This window comes from Gallinula chloropus, assembly GCF_964237585.1.
Source record: "Gallinula chloropus genome assembly, chromosome: 18".
Classification (NCBI taxonomy): domain Eukaryota; kingdom Metazoa; phylum Chordata; class Aves; order Gruiformes; family Rallidae; genus Gallinula; species Gallinula chloropus.
The window spans coordinates 1,675,609-1,696,045 of record NC_140103.1 but is presented as its reverse complement, the minus strand read 5'-3'; the positions used below and the strand labels follow the sequence as shown (position 1 = coordinate 1,696,045).

The 20,437-nt window shown below is 38.7% G+C and overlaps 1 protein-coding gene across 1 annotated transcript in view; it reads right to left on the bottom strand.

The window, feature by feature from the left end:
* The window catches only part of DENND1A (DENN domain containing 1A), a gene marked incomplete at its 5' end in the record, with an annotated part of 188,530 nt that overhangs the window by 31,089 nt on the left and 137,004 nt on the right, over window positions 1-20,437 (bottom strand). Inside the window, 6 exons of the mRNA XM_084272711.1 lie at window positions 3,032-3,163; window positions 8,868-8,924; window positions 9,995-10,066; window positions 11,336-11,376; window positions 11,957-12,044; window positions 12,596-12,697. Of these exons, the coding sequence (XP_084128837.1) occupies window positions 3,032-3,163; window positions 8,868-8,924; window positions 9,995-10,066; window positions 11,336-11,376; window positions 11,957-12,044; window positions 12,596-12,697 (492 nt within the window). The remainder of the gene's footprint in view (window positions 1-3,031; window positions 3,164-8,867; window positions 8,925-9,994; window positions 10,067-11,335; window positions 11,377-11,956; window positions 12,045-12,595; window positions 12,698-20,437) is intronic.

Here is a 20,437-nt window from a genome sequence, read left to right as displayed (position 1 = left end):
CAGCTGCTTACTTGGACAAGGAATGTGCCCCCAGTGTTTATTTTCCAAATAGCTAAATATCACAAAGATAAACATGCTGCCTAAGAAGTGTGCGTGTAGGCATGGAAGCAAAACCTACATGCACCGGAGTCACACATCACCTGTGTTAGCTGTCCCACTCTGCCCTGTACAATGGCTCGTGGGCTTGCTGTGCCTGTTCTGCCTGGCTGTGCTCGGGGGGGATCCCAAGGACAGCTACGTACCCAGTGTTCTGATGGTTTAAGAACTGTAGTTGCCTGTACTGCTCTCCACTTGTTGAGTGCAGCTGTACTCAGCCCACGACAGTAGCTCCTCGGATTCGGTTGATCTGAGGGTCAGTATTAGAGGTGCACCCCGAGCAAACCAAAAAGCATGCGAAGTCAAATGGGAGAAAAAGCTGTGGTCACACCCTTCTGCTTTGGTTTCCCCGTGTAGTCTTATTAAGAACAGTTTGTATAAATCTTTACTGCACTGCCCTAGGCTAGCTGGCGAGAATCCTCCTTGTCACGATCAAGGAGAGCTTTCCCACAATATCTGAGCATTACCGACACCACTGTTAGAACAATTCCATAATCAACAACCCTCAAACAATGCCCCATAACCAGTTGCCAGGATGAGCTACAACAGTGTGGAATCTCACACAGTCAGATAATCGCTGCTAAATTTTTGAGAACAATCAGCTGAGGTGCTCTATGCTCAAAGACGTTTCAAGATATTTTACTGTTATTTTGTGTAGCCTAACAACTGCAGATACACAACTGTACTTGGAAAAACTAGAAACTACCTCACTATAGGGTGAGAGATAATGAGTTAAAATTAAAGGTTGCTGCTGGCTTGCTAGCCCATCCCCCTTTAGCTAATCTGTCATGTAATGAAGAGAAGCACCTAGCATAGGACAGCTAGCTGCCGGCTCACTTACAGCGAGCTGATTAAGAATGTTCAACCAACAGCAGACTGCAGACCTTTCCAACGAAAATAAATAGACTGTATGCAAATGTGTTTGTCACTTTGACAGCATGTCTCAATTAAAGCATCTCGCTGCTGTTGGTAGGCTCTCTCACTGCAGTGGTATGGACGAGGCTTACTGCATTACTGATACACAGGGCTTGACCCTAATCCGCATGCATGCATTTTAAAAAAGTCTGCCTTTGCCATATACACTAGCATAATACTAGCAGACATAGAAAGCAAGTGACAATGAGAAAAAAGCCTCTTTCATCCTCTTCAGTTTATAAGAACTGTGAATGCACAAACAGCCCTTATTTCAGAGTTCTTGTGGCTTTTTAATTGTTCCCACCTACTGTATTCTAGACAGAGTTAAAAGTGACACTAAAATCTCTCCCTTTAATCACTAGTTAGAAGCCATCTCCCATTTAAACAGTAAACGTTGCTTCTTTTTTTTTCCTTCCTTAATTTATATTTCATAAACCTGAGCGTCTCTTCCTTTTGAATGAAAGTGTGCTTTAGTTTTCATTTTGGCACTGGGCTACCAGGAAAAAGAGACCTGTGAAAGGACAAAGGCTCTTAGTGAGATAGCCCTACAACTGCTAAGTTAGAGCATTTTTTGGAAACGGCCATTTGTAATGTAATGCCAGTAATAAGCATTTAGCAAGCGAGCCTTTCACCACAGCCAGTGGCTCCGCACAGCTGACGCGTGTTTCTTTTGACACGGAGACAGTGATCATTAAAAAATTGTAAAGTGACCGTTAAAAACCCTCATGAATTTAGATTTGCACTTTCCACTCGATTATGTATTTCATTAATCTACCAAAATGTTTGAAGCATCCATCCTTCATAAAAATCTAACGGAAAAAACTGAAAGTAGATGATAACATTGTCTGGCGCTCTGACTGCTTTCAATGAAACTAACACTTTCCTGCCGGAGCTCGATGGCTACACTGCTCCAGTAGCCCCAATTCCTCTTGAAAGCCAGCGAAAAATAAACCACTACTGCAAATACTTAATTGGAAGAGAGTCTGTTTAAAAAAAAAAGTCTGCAAGAACTTACATTTAGCACAGTGTGAAAGTTCTGAAAGAAACAAATCTCATTCTAAAATGAGACAGACAACACTGCTCTGAGCGACGATTCCATCTCGCGTAGCCCTACCTAATGCCTGAACCGTCAACGCAGCTCTACTGACTCGTTTCTATTTATAGATACTTATCTAAAAACCTGGTGTGCTTCACATTTTATAATTCCCAATATTTTACAAATGGTTTAAAATCCAACCGTTTCCTTACACGAAATCGGATATTCACTCCTGTTTTCTGATCATAATACTGCAGAAAATAGACACAGAGACAGAAAGGGAACTGTGAACACAAATAATGTTATTTTTTGAGTCAGGCTACACTTAAAAGGGGAACACTGGCAAACTGATAGTAAATGCTGTATGTTTTTTCCATGAAAATCACAGCAACCAGAACATTTTCTAAATAACTAGCTCTTAAAAAAACACACAACCAAAGTCACTCTTTTGCAGACATATCAAAAGAAACATTATAAGAGTAACTAATGTGTACGGCTCAGTTGTCAATACTGAAATTCAGAGTACACTAACAAGCTATTAATTGATTTTTCCATCTTAGTACCTCGCATTTAATTTTCAGAGAATGTTAAAACGCTTTAATAGTTGGATGTTCCATATCGACACTAATGATCTGGCTCGATAACAGAGGACATTTTAAATTACACACCCTCAGTCCTGAGGGCTGCAGCACTTTGCATGCTAAAAGAATAGCAAAATAGTTTATAAAACTGATATAATAATGGTGTTTTCCTCCCATCTCTTATGTTGATTTTGAGGAAAATAAATTCTATGAACAAAGGAAGTCAGTAAGTCCCAGGTAAATCGGGTCATCAGAATCCCATTTAGGCAGATACAACAGAAACAAACAACAGAATTCAGTTAGAAAAAATAATGAAACAATTGGCATATTCGTTACTGTGACTTCTCTCTGCACTATTTTTGCTGAGTCACACAATTAAAAGGAACCCAACACTAAGACATACCTGACCAAAATGTACTGTGATTGGTCTTCTGTCTTCTCTTAATTTAGGGTCCTTCTTGTCAACCAATGGAGAAGGCGCTGTCCTTGGCAGGGATTCCTCCGGTGCCGCAGAACACCCGTTCTCAGCAATGTCCTGTGTGGTAGGAGAAGGTGAATAGCAGGGCCAGGAACATTCTTGATTAAGGGTAAGGGGCACAAAGGAGACACTAGAGGATAATGCTGACTAACAATTTTGATGTTAGGGGGAAAAAAAAACAGAGTACAAAAAAGAAAACAGCATTAGAATGAAACATTTTGTTGCACTTTGCCAACTGAAGCTTGTACACAACCACTCTCTCCTCCTCATACCAGTGGTGCATGCAAACAGATACATTCAATACAACATCTGTCTCAAAAATGCAAAAGCCAGGAAATGCATAGGGTGAAAAAACAGGTCAAAATTTCTATTCCAGGAACAAAACCAGCAGAAGCCTGGGAACAGGGCTATTCTGCTTTTTGCAGACCTTAATGGAAACAGTAATTCTGTTTATGTACTCCACAGAATTATCTGTAGGGGAACAATTACTCATGGAAGTGGCAAGGAGAGATGAAACTCACGGCTTAGAGCTTTGCATTTTATCTTTGAGTTTGTGTGTATTGAATATGCCTTCAGGAGGTTGTATAAAACCAACTGCTGCCTAGCAGGATGCATTTTTGTTTTGCTTTGCTTTTGCTTTTGACATTAGTCCTCATCTTCAGAAGTGACATGACCCATCAACCTAGGTTAGAAGACTTGGCAAGTGTATGTATGGTATATGTAACATAGGTTTTGAAAAAGACAAAGGCATGCAGACATAAGGAATCAGACAAGGAGAAAAGAGTTTGAAAGTCAATTGAGAAATAGTCTGTAACGCAGTGGGCCCCAAACCTTACATCTCTTTGCAACAATGTCAAGGAAATAATGCTTGGTAAATATAGAGAGAAACCTGCACACACTGTAGCTCTGCAAGACTGACCTAAGGTTGGCTGCTGACATAGACATTGCTTTGATTCACTGACCTTTGACATGCCCCCTCAAGTTTCCGTCGTGCTAAGGTACAATAATGAGACATGTAAGCTGATGGCCAATTAGAAATGGTTCTTTTGGACACAGACTGACCTAATGTGTTTAGGTCAAATGAAACAAAAAGCTGGATGGACTTTCTAAGGGGCTTTGTCTGCTCCACAGAGAAGCTGAGAGACCTTTTTAGATCCAGCTGGTAGAGCAGTGGTTCACCAATATGGGCATAAGGATCGGGGGGAAATTAACAACTTGTTAAGGTCAAACTAGAGAGAAAAACTTTTTCCTGCTCCCAGCCCTCCAGCTGCACAATGCTGCCTTGTCTTTAAAAAAATTCAACAAATGTACATGGAATTAGTAACAAAGAGCCCCAAAACAACTCCCTGACCAGAAAAGTAAGCTGCTGTCAAACTCATGCTTCAGGTCCAAAACTGCATCAAGCCACCAAGGGATGTGGTCAGCTTGGGAATCCCCTAACACATGGCAGTGGCCATACTGCTCTGAAATGTAATGACATGAAATGCCAACTTCATTCACACATCGTGAATGTGCCTGCCATACAGGTGTCCAGCATGGTCAGAAGCACCTGACATGGGTCGAACTCTCAGAGCTCCACCTGGAGCTGTGGCTCCAACCAAGGCCACAGAGAGCTGGGAATCAAAGGAAAGCAGGGAATCTTCAAATCATGGCAAAATTTCCAGAAAAATGTAAAACAGATGTAAAAGTTTGGACATCAGGGCAATGGGAGGAGATAAAAGATTACAGAGAGATCAAGCCATTAAGCAAAACCCCCTATGATGTGTAACGATCACTGCAAATCCTTGCAGCTTTTATTGCTATAGATTTGCTTTACTTCTCTGATGATATAATTGCCTACAAAAGATAATGTGTTCCTAGAGTGTATTTCCATGGTGTCTGGTGGAAAGAAACCCTTCCAAAGAGACTGGAGCAGATTTCGGTCAAAATTATTATTACTTTTTAATGACTTAATATGAGAATTAAATTACCTGATACCTCTTTTTCCCCAAATCCCAAAAAGGCAGACAAATCAACAACACAGTTTCAGTCATCAGAGCAAAGCTCACTTCACAAAAGTTTGCTTTCTACCTCCAGTGGAAACATATTGGAGCTAGAGACATCCGATTTTAAACACCCAAATAAGGGCTCCAAGAAGCTTGAAAATTATTAAATATCAAAGTGTCTGGCAATTCTGTAACTGGAAAGTAGAGAGCAGCCCTTCAGAGCAGCCTGCAGTACACTTTCAGCCCTCTAACAGACTTTGAATGTGGTTTTTCAGAAGTCAATAGGGAGCACGACAGAGAGAAAGACCACAAACAGGAGGACTTTCCCATTCTGAGCTTTTCCAACATATCCCAAAAAAAGGGACTTGGTATAAGCCAGCAAGACATTCCTGAAGTAGCTTAAGTGATATATATTACTCAGGATAACAGCAAAAACCATGAGACCTAATCCTTCCCAAAGGCCAGAAAAGAGTGGAAGGCAGTAAGTCACTCACTACTGGAATAAATTCTCCAGCAATGCAAAACCTAGCAATGTTTCAGTGACTTTTTAATGAAAAGGAAATGCAATTTAAGGATATTATTAAGAACAAAGCCACCTTTTGCCCGAGGAAAGAAAAGATACTTTATAGATAACTGTAAAAAGAGAATGACAATGTTCTATCACACTCCATAATTATCTCCATATAGGAAGAGTGCTTCCCCTAACAACTGTCTGCTCTGGTGAAATGTTTGCTACCTATTTATTTTAAAGGAGGGACTTAAGAGAATGAGTAAGATACATATTTACAGATATGCAAAATTTACCCTGTAAGCTGAATAAGGTTTTCTTCTGTTTCAGTATGCATTAGTAGTTTTCCTAGGCATCTTTTTTAATGGATTACAAGTACTGGCTATTAGAAGAGCAACAAACACATTCCAGAACATCTAGAAGGATTCTTCAGGTTATTTTATAAAGCTCTAAATGACTTGTTTCTAGCTGTACAGATAATAAAGCACTGACAACAGCCCATTGATAACAGACATTAACTAGAGCCACACAGGGCTCTGGTAAGTAAAATAATGTTGAATACATTAATGCCAAGTGCCCAACCATTTATATAAATTGTCTTACCCAGGCGCTCTCAGTAAGTCACATTCTCCTTACTGAAAGCTGAGGACGGCACCATTTCTATTCCTCCTTCTACCTAATTCTATGTAGTTAAGCTTCAAACTAGTCAATAACGGAGTGACTTGACCACCATGGTCCATTTGTGAAATGGAAAAAGCAGGGGGAAAAAAAAAAGAAAAGAACAAGAAAAAGAAGAAAGAAAGAAAATGGAAAAAAAAAGAAAAAAGTACTGTATTGGCTATAAAATAAAGCTGCCATGCTGTATCTATTAACAATTATTTGCTATCACTCATAAGAATCCTCTGAAAACTATTTCTGTTGCTTTGAAATACTGTACCACAAATGAACAAGGGATGGAAATAGAGCCCCATTCAATCTCTACTATCATATTAAAGAAGGACCTTACACACACCACAGTGACCTCTCAACAGGTCAATCCTGCATTTCCCATTTGCAATTCAAACCCAAGACTGGAGCAGACCAAGGGCAAAATGGGCTCTTGATTATATTTAAGAGGTCACCATTGCTATGCAGAGTTGTAGGAAGCAGACCTCTAGCTTTATTGCATTTTAAAATTCTGTCTTGTACAGAAGCTGCTCATATTTGGCAGCGAAAACTGGAAAAGGGATGTTTATATTTGACTTTTCCTTACCAGTGGCCTGCAAACCTTTTGTATTAATAATGGAAAATAATATGTTAAAATGCAGCGGATAGTAAGTTCAGTTTAAAAATAACCCTAGGTTATCCTCATAAGATTAAAGAGTAGCCTCCCAAATTTGGCAAGAAGTAAGTATTTAACAATGCCAGAATTTCCAACCGCTAACATCTGCACATGCTAGCAAGGAAATACATGAAAAATACAATGTTCTCACATGAAAATTGGTGAGGATGCACTAATTGACTTGTCAACAGAGCAGCACAGACTTTTACATTAAAAACAATAAGAGGGTGGCCAAAACAATTTTTGCTATTTTTATCACTTCAAACAGCACGATATCTTTTTGCAGATTTATCTTCCTATCTCATGTTCAAAATAGAGAAGAGGATGGGATAGAAAAGAGCAAACTCCATGAAGAAAGGAGAGGTAGAGCACCATGTGTCAACCAGGAAATCTTTTAAGCTCTCGGGCAAGCGTACGTTGAACAATTGAACCATCTTACAGAAATGTCATGTAATAAGGAGGGTGAAACAGAATTGGGCCATTCGTTTGTAAATGTTATGTGTGTTTTTTAAAAAGAATTCTTGCTGCTTGGAGGACTAGGAAAATACCAACAATAATAAAACAAAGCAATGAATGAACGAGCCGTTTCTCAGCCTTTTATACAAATGCCACAGAATAGGATACAATTATATTAGCATTTAAAATACAGGAAAACAATCTGGTCATTTTACAGAGCTCCAACTGCTTTAGAAATGCACATGAGAAGGCCAAATATTTTATTATTCATGAAGGTTATGTCCGGAAGTGAAACACATGGAATTACATTAAAATATTCCATGTACAAGAAAACGGCTTCATGTTTCAGATATTCCCTTTTTATACCTAAAGTGCTCACATGTAAAGTAGTAAGTGTAATAAAATGAAACAGCATTAAAAGCAACTGAAGCAACTTTACCTTCCTCAAAAATCTCTAGCGATCTGTTAGAGTATTTAGAGAGCAAACAGCATTTCAATTGTACACAGAGTTAACTGCATCAGTTCATAACCTGGCTGCAGAATAATCCCTTTGCGTTAACATGTTCAGGTAGATTTCTGTTTGTGCCACAGGAACACACTTGCAGCACTGTTTTAGGATGATGGTTTAGAAATTTAGAGAAAAAAACTCTACCAAGACAGCACAGATTAAAAAACAAAACCCCACAAAATATTATGCGACAACATGAATAAAAATTTCTGATTTTTTAGTTCTATTAGCAAGTTTGCTATCTTGGTTTCCCAAAAAGACTCTAAAAACTTTGCTTCACAGAATAAATAGAAAAGAACCTAAGGCTGAGCTGACCATTCATTCATAAGGTGTGTATCAATATGACCATGCTTCTGGCTTAAAAGGAACAATTAGTACCAGATAACACAGTCTCAAAACACAATTCACATTCTTGGAGTTGTACTGTTTGCAGACAATGACAGACAGATGTGGAGAATAGTTTGAGGAGGTTTTTTCCTGCAATAATCCAAATCTGAAATGAACACCAACTCTAATTTAAATCTTTCCTGCCTAAACTTCACAGCAGACACTCACAAAACATACCAAATCCCTCTCCCAGTGACCAACACTATGCTATTCTCCCTGAGAGATTACTACAGAATAACAACAATTTGCCATTTGCACAAAGTTCACTGCCCTGACTGTAGGAAAGATCTCCCAGTTCACATAAAGTCCCCTTCCACAATGCCCCAGCACAAAGGACAGGAGAGGGACCACTCCAAATAGAACACTCAATTTTCTGGCTTTTGTGGGTTTAAGTCAGAGCCTTAATGTATTTGAAGACAGTTTTTTTTGTCTGTGAATATTTATAACAGTGTGAAAAATCCGGGACAGCTGGTAATGCATTTTGAAGTGTGCTAACAACACTGTATCAAACAGCTTCCTATTGATCACATAATGCTTTTTGTGGCTAAGTATTTCATACATGGTGCTTATACATTTTGAATAAGAACTTCAAGTACCTTTTGCTTCAAGCGGTTTTTCACTTCTTTTATTCCCATTTTTGCATGATCTTTTGCCTGCATGAAAAATTAATTTAAGTTAAAATCCCCTTCTATTTCCAGCGGTGACTACGCTTCGTTTCAGTGCATTCAGATTCACCTTCTCTACTTAGTAAGAAATGGCAAGGGGAAAAATTTAACAGATACAGAAAACATATTAAAACAAATAGAAAGCTATGACAACCCCAAACAAACAAAAACCACCACCCACAAAAATTTTGTTTTCTCTGTTTTGATGCCATAGGCATCTTTCATCTCTCTGCATCCCACACCCTCTGTCTTCTCCCCGAAGTATTGGTCTCTGCTGTAAGTTAACAATCAAGAGTAATAGTAGCCCTGCAAACTTTCTCCTTGCAGCAGTCTGGATGCCAGTTCCATTTAATCTCATCCTACTCATCTCTCTCAAACTGGGAGAAAGCAGGAGAAAACAAAGCTTGAATAGTTATCTCGATGCTTTTTGGAGAGTTATTCCTAAAATTGAGCTTAAAAGAAATCCTCACTGGTTCCAGTGTGGTTTTCCCTTGCACGGCAAAGCTGGCAGCCATACATGATACCATACTAACATACTAGCTGTTTGTTAGCAGAACTGGAAACATTTTCATCTAAAGAATAACTCAGTAAGTTGGGGTCTAAATAAGCAGGTATAAGAAATCTCTAGGGAAAATTAATTGACGTTTAGAAAAGATGAAAACGATTTGGAAAATGAGAGGATTCCCTTATTTCGATGAAGCTGCAAGCAGAGAAACCCGAGGTAACAATGATTTCCAACAGAGTAATGATGAGATGGTAGAGCTGCTTAGTAGAGCATATAGGCACTATTTACCAGAAATAGTTCCATGTAATAAATAGAATTTATCATCTATACTTTCAAAAGAAATCACAGGTTCCCCTTCTCCTTTGCATTTCAATTACGCTGAAATTTCAAAATTACTTTTCCATTTAAATTTGAAATTTAGATGAATGCCTAATTTTAAGTAATTTTGGGAGTCCAATAAAAACGAATGTAAGTCCTAAGTTTCATTTGAAAGGTTAAAACAGAATCGTAATTAGACTCTTATCTCAGTAGTAAGCCAGTACTTGATACTTACAAACTTATAGACAGTCTTCATGGCAGGGTTAGCCTTGGTCTTCATGGTATTTAAAATGGCTCCACTTCCTTTCTACAATTACAGGAACAATAGAATGAATTTCATCAAAGCTCTTTAAAGCAAAGAGCAATCTGAAATCCACCTTTCTTAACTTAAAATAACAAAGCACTAACTATGCTTATTAGCTAGAGCTGACTATTAAAATGGTAAACTGAAAGAAAAAGAACACAAGTAAAACCATATGAAATGTTTCCCTCTGGTTTGCCAGAGGAATGCCTGTTCTGTTTAACACAGCAGTTTCCAGATGACAAATGTCAGCATTTCCTAACACCAAGAGCTCTTGTTTTACAGGTTGTCTCACAAACCAGTGTTCTGTCACTCTTCCGCTGCCCTCAGGGTCTCCTCTCCATTGCGTTAAAACCCTAAACAATTGTAAGACAAAAGTTTCCTACCAAATTCTCAGTGTCTGGGGCCAAAAATTCAGTTCCAGGAAAGCCTGTACCTTCAATCTGAAGAAGTAAGATCTTTTTTTTATTTTCCTTTCCATGATCCTACAATACTATTTATCAAAAGCATGCTGCCTTTTTAAGACCTAAGTAGTCAATAAAGGGATAAATTGAGGGAAAATGAAATCTAACTACAGCCATAAACATTAATTCTAGAAAAGCTGAATTGCATGTGGGGAACATAATAAAAGTCGTGAGACAGTAATATGTCAGACAGAATATTCTGTTTGTCTGGTCAGTGTTTTATATATCTTCCACACCTCGCTGACTGCTGCTGTACAGAACCTTACCTGATAAATACAGGAGATGGGTAAGATGCAAGGAACAAAATCTTAGATATTTTTGTATTTTCTTATTTCAGTGTGAAAGTATATTTCCAGAGACCAGACACAGATGCAGTTTTAAGATTTACTACTACTGTTACTACACAATTAATCTTCAACAAAAATTATAGACTGTTGAACTTAATTATACATATTGTCAGCCATTCTTTCCTGAAATTTTTAAATTACTTGTCACCCTAGATATTTATATATATTTACCCATATTAACCATATGATGGAATTTTTTGCATTACTGTTATAAGTATTTTCTAAAACAACAACAACTTATTTCCAGCTGTCTCCAAGACATTACAAGTGACATTCAAAAACTCTAGATTCCTATGGTAATTTTTTTTTAAGGGTATTTTTTCCTTCAGTTTTTTACTGATTACAGCTAAACACTGCAGGAAACAGGTCAGTTGTGTTCCTGGGGACAGAGGTTAAGAGCCAAACAGAACAGACAAGGCTCCAGTAAGGATTACAGTGTCTGTTGGGAGAATATCGTGTCTTACCCTTACTGTAGAGAGCCACTGGTGGTACAATTTGTCGCTACCTAGAGAGAAGCACAAAACCAAACAAACTGTAACTCTCTACCAAACAGGAAGGTAGAAATGTGAAGCACTTAGTGGTTCTAGGAGCATGAACAGTACAGCCACAGAACAGGACAAGCATCCTTTTCTCTCAACAGAAACAGAACAGCAAAAAATTGATGAGCCATCTACAACTGTGCTTCTACCTGCTAAGAGGCATTTCTATTTTATCCAGGCTCTTTTTCAGACATTTGAGGACACTGAGATTTTTTTTTTTAAGATTGCTAAAAGAAACCTGAGGTGGTTCTGGGTAAAGCTGAAGTTTTTCAGTATCCTTCACTGCAAGAACTCTTTCAGTTGTGCTTTAGCCAAGTGTAAAGCTGAGGTTTTGTAAGACTGAACAGTCTTTATTCCGACTACAATGCATTACTCACAGTTCCTGACAGATGAAAAACAAAACATTTAAGAGACTCAGCCTACAGGGATCATTGCAGCCTCAGTTACTGAGGTGACTAACCACAATGACCCAGTGCATCATGATGGCCCACAAAGAGTAAAACAAGAGCTGTGTCTGAAATGACTTGAAACAACTATATTTCTTACCTGCATATTCTCCCATATTTATCTCTTCTTCAAAAACATCACTGAAGCCCTCTCCAGAGTTCAGAAGATCCAGGCGTCCATCAATGAACTATAGCAATGTTAAAAGAGTGTAAACAGATCATCCATCCCATCCTTTCTCTATTCAGAAAGACTTTATTCTGCATTTTCTAGAATAAGCCCACTGATCTTAGAGGGGAGGGACTCTACCTGAAATGAAAATAGAACCAAAACTGGCAAAATGTTTACCAGGGCAAAACAGAATGCTGCTTCACTGAAAAAACTGCATTCATGTGTATGTCTGTACACAGTTGTGTTCAGCTTCCCCAAAGCAGGAATAGCATGTTTAACAGTAATATGCTCTCTGTACAAAGTTTACAGGGGATAGATGGGGTCTAGGTACACTCAGATCAAAACTGAGCACAGAGACCTTTGGGGGAAAAAATATACACGTCTTAAAATACAGGAAACCCCATCACCTGAATCAGAGAAAAGCCAGAAAGCAGGAACTAAGGTGCTGCCAAGTACATGGATCTTCCTCATTGCATGGCTGACAGATCAGGGAACACAGGAACAGCCCTCAAGCCCCCCAGTTGTATTGTTAAGGAACCTGCTTCCACATTAGAGCAATTAAGCCCGTACCTGCTTAAAGAGCTGGAGCTGGATGGCATTCTGAAGAAACTGCCTCATGACAGCAGAGCGATGGGACACAAACGCTTCTTCACAAAAAGTGATGGGCTCACCCTGTAGAGTTCAGAGCATTAAATACTGAAAAAGCTTTATCTGAATCCATTTGAATCCACTGTCTCTCTTTTACCTACTTCCCTTCCAAAATAAACAGATCAAGTAGGTCTTACGTAAGGCTGTGTAAAGTGTAGTTTGTTTCCAGGTTTCAACCATGTGACTGAGAAACAGGCTGGAAAGTGGTAAATTGCCTGTCATCAAAATAAACCCCATTTGGTTTATGCACATTTTGCTAATGCTGGTGATGGAACCTGCATCATCCAGAAAGGTATTTTTACTTAATGTCCCCCAGATACGTCCCAGGGAATGTTGTATATTCTGCGTACCTGGCTCAGCAGTAGCCTGCACAGACGAAGCAGGAATGGTGACTGATCTCCCCACTTCAGAAAGATTAGACTTTCCTATACTGAATGAGTGAAATTTCCCTTTCTCACAACCTTGTTGGCAACAGACAGAAATTGTTTTGCAGCTCTACTTTTATCTTATTTTAATGAGTTATGTTAATGCTGAAGTCTGCTGTGCATCTGCCATAAGGGCACAACTTTCCTCCACGCTTAAATCTACAAATACTCAACGTAGCAAGCAAATATATTTATTGAATTTAAACAAGAAAGTAACAAAGAATGATAAAATTATATTATGTATAATTAATATGGAGATTTTTTTCATACTCAAAATATATTTGGACTCTTCACCTGTTGAGTGTTTAAAATCCGTATTAGATAGCATAACCCCCCTAGAGCAGCCCCACTAAATTCCATTTCTGAAAGCGATTTATACTAGCAATTTCATTTACCATTGGCTGTGTAAGGTCAGGATTCCAGGGCCACTAAAATGACTGGGCTCAAAAAACCTCCATGCCACAGCACTACTTGAGAATACTGGGTTTTCCCCACCAATTCATGTTGGGAGCCACTATGTGGCCCCAGGACTTGTAACACCTACCCCTAAAGGGATACTAAATCCTTAAAACTACGTTGGGCAAACTGTCACAACACCCACACTTCTTAAAATCCCCACGTATTCACCTTTTTCCCCTGAGTTCCCACTCAATCAAATTATTCATCAATACATCTCCTACTGAGGGCTGGTGCTATCCCAGAGCTCATTGACCTGATGGCTGATACTCATCGCTGATCGTGCTTTGACTGACCTGGTGTTGTGACCAAAGGGTGAAAACAGTTAGATCAGGTTTTAATGCAATTTATGAGGAAGGAACTCTTTGGCTTCAAATAATCAGATTGCAGCAATAAAATTGTTCCTGTCCCACGATGCATTGGAATCACCAAGATGATATACCGTGTACCTCAGCTCTAACCCAGCAGCCAACACGTGCCAGAGGTCACAGACTGTTCTTAACATGAAGAAAAGGATCAATTGCAAGCAACTGTCTGAGCACAGGATGGGTCTCTTTCAAAGAGTGAAGAACTCACTCTTGTAGGACAGTTTCTGTCACCCTTTCCTTGAGCCAATGAATTTCTACAGTTTTGGAAAAGAAACCATATTTATGTGACAACTGAAGTTTCAGGATAACTAATTTTAAAGATAATAACAACCTGTCTTTGATTTATTCTAGCACATATGAAAAAATCTCACTTTCCCTCTCTCCCCCCAGTTGTGGTTTTGCTCTCAACAGGATAAAGAATCATAATGAAATTCTTTTCAAAGTACACAAAGGAATAATGTTTGGAAGAACAGGTCTGGCTGGGATGTGCTAGGTACACTGGGGATACTTTCTATGAAACATTTTCTACTGCCATGACAAAGGTTCTGTCTCAAAAATCAAGGTATGTACTGTCTGAAAAGGAGATCACAAATGCATCTGTCAGTGCAGAAACTACTGACAGACACTTTCCAAGTGCCGCCCAGGCAATGTCTTCTTGACCAATATGAAAAGGAACTTCCCATCACATTCAGCTACCAGAATGTAATGAAGGATGCCTGACAAATATTTGTGTCTGACACACATACAATCCAGACTGTGAAAAGAGCTGGGAGGAATAAATGAAGCAGCATGCAGATCAGTCCATGAGAGAAGTGGTTTACCAGAGCAACATTCAGCTTTCATTTAATCCTCAGTTACAAAACACTTCAAAGGAAACAAGCAACACTTCCTATCACCTATGAGAACCCAGAATTTCTCCCATGGCCAAAGAATCATAGAACTGAGTGTGTTGGAAGGGACCTTTAAAGAGTGGGAACACTGTGGGAAGAACTACACCCCATCAGACAGAAGCTTCCTCCACTTCATCGTACATCCGCACGACACCAGGCTCTGCTCTCACAATGCAGCTGTATCACTGCTACGAACACACACAGTGCAGCTGGGCGAGCTCAGGATTATTACAGTGTTAACACACTTCCTTCCCCAAAGTAGTAATGATTGAGTTTGTTCATTAGGTTGATTAGACCTTTTGACTTCTTAAGAGCCAATTCAGGCTCAACTGCTGCTAGATGATAGGAAAAACTTTAATCACCAAGGTCAAGCGTGAGCTTTTCGGCTCAGAATGCATTAGTACCTTCTATCCTCCATGACCTCCAGAAGGGTGAACACACTGTTGCTAACCCCCATCCTCAGCTTCATTACAAAAAGACAAGATGGACAATAAGACCATTTTCTTGACAGATTTAGTTAACTGCAAATTATAAAGCTAATCAGCTCTGCTTCTACTGGCAGATGACATTATACATGAGGGGAAATGCTAAGAACCAGAGATATTTTGTGAAATGAATGGTCTTGTTCACATGTAAAACAATTCTAGCCACTTGTCCCTATAAACCCATCAACTCCTAAACTTAGTGTTTCTAAAACATTTATAAGGAATCTGATTTGATCTGCAATATTGGATAAATCACATATTTTGAGATTGGATCACAAATTTATTTTTAAGACAAAAAATCTACCCATTTCAAAGACATTTAATCTGCAATCTTAACACAAGAGAAGTAACTTTCAAATATTAGACTATGATTTAAGACTTCCAGCTGAAAATAGGTGCCTTTTCTTTATGCCTTTGCAAATCTCCCTTTATATGAATATTTTATATTCACGTGGCATAATGAAGTTCATCGGGGCAGTGCTGCTATCTCATGACCTCTTAAAAAAGCTGAAAAGTTTCAGCCCACATCTGATCCGTTGCCAGCACTATTTTTAAAATGGAATTCTTTTACATTCTAAAATAATGTTGAAAAGTACTTCAGGCAGCAAGTCAAAACCAAAAGGGGAGTCTCGGACTTATTTCTGACTGTTTTAGGGTTTCATGAAACCCAGTGTAATATTTTAAGAACCCACAAAGCAAACTGAAGAAAGAGCCTGATTTTGATAAGCTACGCAGAAAAAAAAATCACCATGATCCCCCATCTTTCAAGGAAATCATTTTTCCTCAGAAAGAAAAACTTTCTTTCAGAAGAGACTACAGGACCTCGTGCAGACCGTTATTGTCAGAGAGAGAAGGATCGTGTCTGAATTGTCCGACTTCTCACTCTAGCAGGCAGGCCAGCTGACTGGTTATGGCAATAGCTTTCACAGTGAATATAAAGGACTAAAAATATGTGGGACAGAAGAGCACAGATTAGAGAAGGACTTGAGGAAGGGACAGGCAAACACAAATGGTACTTCTGGCAAGACACACAGGTGCTAAGGGAACTCGCAGTAGTTTAACTATTCCCGCTGCTGCGAGAGATGAGACACCGCAGTGTGCATCTGGACAAAGGGGCTTCAAAGCCAGCATAGGACTGCTGGAGAAAACATTAAGACAATGAAGACAGGGTTCAGATTAGGTCAACAGTCAGAGTCTCCTACACAAGCAAAGATTTCACAAAACTTGATTCTAAGGGCAAAAAAGCCCCCAACAAACCACCACAAAAACCAACCCAAACTTGAAGATTTTTAGGGTTGTCTAAACAAAGTTATGCCATGGAAGATATATGAGATAGCGAGCCTGCTTTGGCAGGGGGGTTGGACCCGATGATCTCTTGAGGTCCCTTCCAACCCCTAAGATTCTGTGATTCTGTGATGTAATCTCTGTGTTATCATGGTCAGCATGTGGTACAGGGTAATGAATTTTGTGCTGCTGTATGCATGCCTTTAAACCATGTAGGTGCTCTTTCAAAGTCTCTCTAATAAATACACAAGCCATTAGAGCTGCTCTGTAAACCAGCTATCAAATGAAAAAATGTGGGTGGAATTTAAAGGTGCAGAACAAGATGACAATCTGACAGTCTACAAGCTCCAAGTGTAGTGTCAGTACACTCTGCAGCAAACCCCCAAATATACAGCAAGAACAATGACATGCCAGAGACTCATATATCACTGGTTTATTACTACCGAGATGTCGCAAGTAACCACATCCTTTATTAAAATTGTTTATGCTGCAAATGATAAAGTAAAGCCTGTAGGGATATTCTAGGAATCATCATCCTTAATTCCATCCAGAATTATAATGAAACTAAGATAGGAGAATGATCTTACTGATAGGGATATATACGTCAATGTCAGATACAACAGCAACCCAAGGCAAGCAACTGCTCCGCAGAACTTTCAAGAATTGTGATTATTATGTCAAGGAAAGATTAGTTCATCACAGCTGAAGAAGGATCATCAGTCAGCCAGCAGGATTCCATAAAGAAAATCTGAAATTGGTGACAGACACCTGATAGGACATCGGCTCATTCAGCTTGCAATTGCAACAACAAATAACCTCCCTGTAACTAGTACATACGTTCAGTACAGGAAAGCTCTTTGCATCTGCCTCCATCATAATGGAATCAAGAAAGCATAGATCAAATACTCAAATTTACCATGCATTTATTAGCATTTCAAGATGCTGCTCAGGAACAAAGAAATCATGTGCTCAGAGATTTGACCACACTTCTTCTAAAGAAAACGAAATTAAGACTGCTCAGAAAGAGACTACCAGTTCTGATAAATTAGCATTGCTAAGTATCATCCTGAAAAACATTAAAACCCTGTGTATTGACCAACACAGACTGTACTGTCCAAACACTTAATGTCTCATATAAATTTCCATTACCAGTCCAATTTCAGACTTTTTCCCTTTACTAGGGTTTATAATCTCTGGTAGAGATACTCTAGAAGTGAATATCCCTACCTATCCCTGCCCATATTATTTTAAAATATATTCACAGCATTTATACTTTTTACAGATACTCTTAATAAGATTTACAGTATCAAAGAAAACAAACCATTTCTCTAAATTCCCTATCCTTGTAATTGCTGGCAAATTTGTATTTCTGACAGCTGTCACTCTTCTGCATGTGATCTGATAACGCTTGTAATAAGTTGTAATAATATCACTGAAGGAGAAATAAAAGGGGGAAAGGTGACTGCAAGTCAGTCAAATTACTGACACCAATCACAACGCTTAATCACATCAACATCCCCTTCAAAATGTCATACGTCAAGACTCTGCTTGTACCCGTGCTGTGGATCATGGGTGTACGCACCCGCGGCAGGCTGCAGTCAGCTCCACAGGCTGTACTTCCACGAGCTTAGGGATGTCCTTTCCAAAGCATTCCTTGACAGGCAAATCCCATGAGGTGAGACAGACATGTGCAGTGCACGAAATAACTTCAGCAGGATGCTTCCCCAGGCTCCTAACTCAGACAGGGCTAAAGCATCACAAAGTGTTTAGCCTGGCTGCACCATGACAGAGCAGAGCACACCTCACACTAACAACAGAGAACAGGAGACTGTTCTTTGCAGTTACTGGCTGTAACCCTTTTTTCTCATGGAGATACTGAAATTAATATATTTCAAAATTTCACCTTGTAATTCTTATGGAATTCCCTTTACAGATCTAAAACCCAACTGGAACTCTGTGTTAGACTACAGAAAAAAAAAAGCAGACTCATCAACAAACAATCTCAACCAGAACCCACATAGAAATAAAGCATCCTCAGCAAGGACATATCTGTTTTCTACAGCCACTGAGGATACCAGTAATATTTACTGTGAGGATGCCAACTGGCAAGAAGCAATTTAAGCACACAACTCAACTTTAAATGTGAAATTATAATATACAAATATTAAGATTTCATCAAAATCTTTAACACTGTAATTACAACTCCGTGCCCTTTCTTTAAGAGCCTGAGTAATATATGTATTATTGTAACTCAGTGCACTATTAAGCGGCAATCAATTCTACATCTAAAATGCTTTCAGATCAAAAAAACCTTAGGCATATTAAAATTATGATGGAACTTCTGTAGAAAAAAATACAAATAAGATTTATTTGCATTAAAACACTGTAAGAAAACCAGTTCAGACACTGACAAATTCAGTGAAAGTTCAACACCACCCCTTTACACATTATGTCAGACAGTAACATCCAACACCATTACAGGTGCAAACTTTGCACAAAACCAACTTCAAAAAAAAGATGAAACTAATGAAAAATGCGTAACTGGAAAAAATTTACATTGCATAGCAATGTTTTTGCGTCTCCTTTCAAACCCTTTTAGCTTATTAGGATACCTGGCATTTTCATGTTAGACACAGTAAAATGACACATACTCATATTCACAAATAATGAAACTACTTTACTGTAATAGAGCAAGCCATCTTTCAAAGTGTTTATATGGCTAATTCAAGCCATTGCCTGCCCTGATTTCTGAATCACCTACATCAGCCAGCCGTTTCCTATCCCTAAGCAACTGATAGAGCCTCGTGTCTCCAGAACTGAAGCAACAAACCTGGAAGATAAAGTGCAAAGAAGCCAGCAAGAAAGCATTTAGGGCTGGGAAAAAAAAAAAGAAAGGAAAAAAAATATCACCATTTCACAGATCAAGAATAGAGGCATGAAAATAATAAGTAACTTGTACACGGTCACAAAAGTCTCTGGCAGAGCCACGGAAAAGAACCGAAATTTCTTTAATGCCTGTTCAGTACCTTAAATACAAGGCTATTCTTCCTCTTCCTACTTGATATTGTGTCAATGCATGAGTGTAGGTGTTGAAAGACTAACAAAAGAAAAGTAATAGTATGGTATTATGAGCTGAGAAACCTAATCTTTATCAGATACAGCAAATCTCTATGATGCTGCCTGCACCAGGAACTCTCTCTTTGTCCTGAATATGCTTTAAATTACTGGTATAATGTGTACTGTATATTGTTCCACTCTTATATTTATTCCACAAAAACCCCTGTGGCCTGCATGCGATTTTATCATTAGCTGGCAAGGTAATTTCAGGGCCTAGTTCTGCAATCATTCCATGAGCAATACTCCCATTGAAGCTACTATGTTCTGCATGCAAAGCAGCTACCAATTCAGGTTCCCTATAATAAAAAGGCCTCTTTCTATTTTAACTATTGTGGAACATTAGTGACAATACAAAAAAAGGAGAAAAATTACAGTGCAATTCTTTCTATGAGTTATTTTATACTATGACAAAATATAAAAGTGTGCTTGGAAACACAATCTACACAAAGTATTTCCTATGAGATAAACGACAAGCTTTCTTGTGTTTCACTTATTAAAACTCAACAGAATACAAAATATATTTTGTTAAAGTAGGAAAAAAAAATCAAATCTCTGCAAAAACAATAAATGATTGGGCAAGATTTAGAAGTGACCAATATGCCAAGAGATCACAAATGTTATTATTTTGCTTTCTTTTGATTTCTTTAATACATGTAAAAAAGCCAAAACCCATACAAAGCAACGAAGCTTCCAGGATTCACCCGAGTACGTATGTTGAAAATACAGTTTTGTGCAAGAT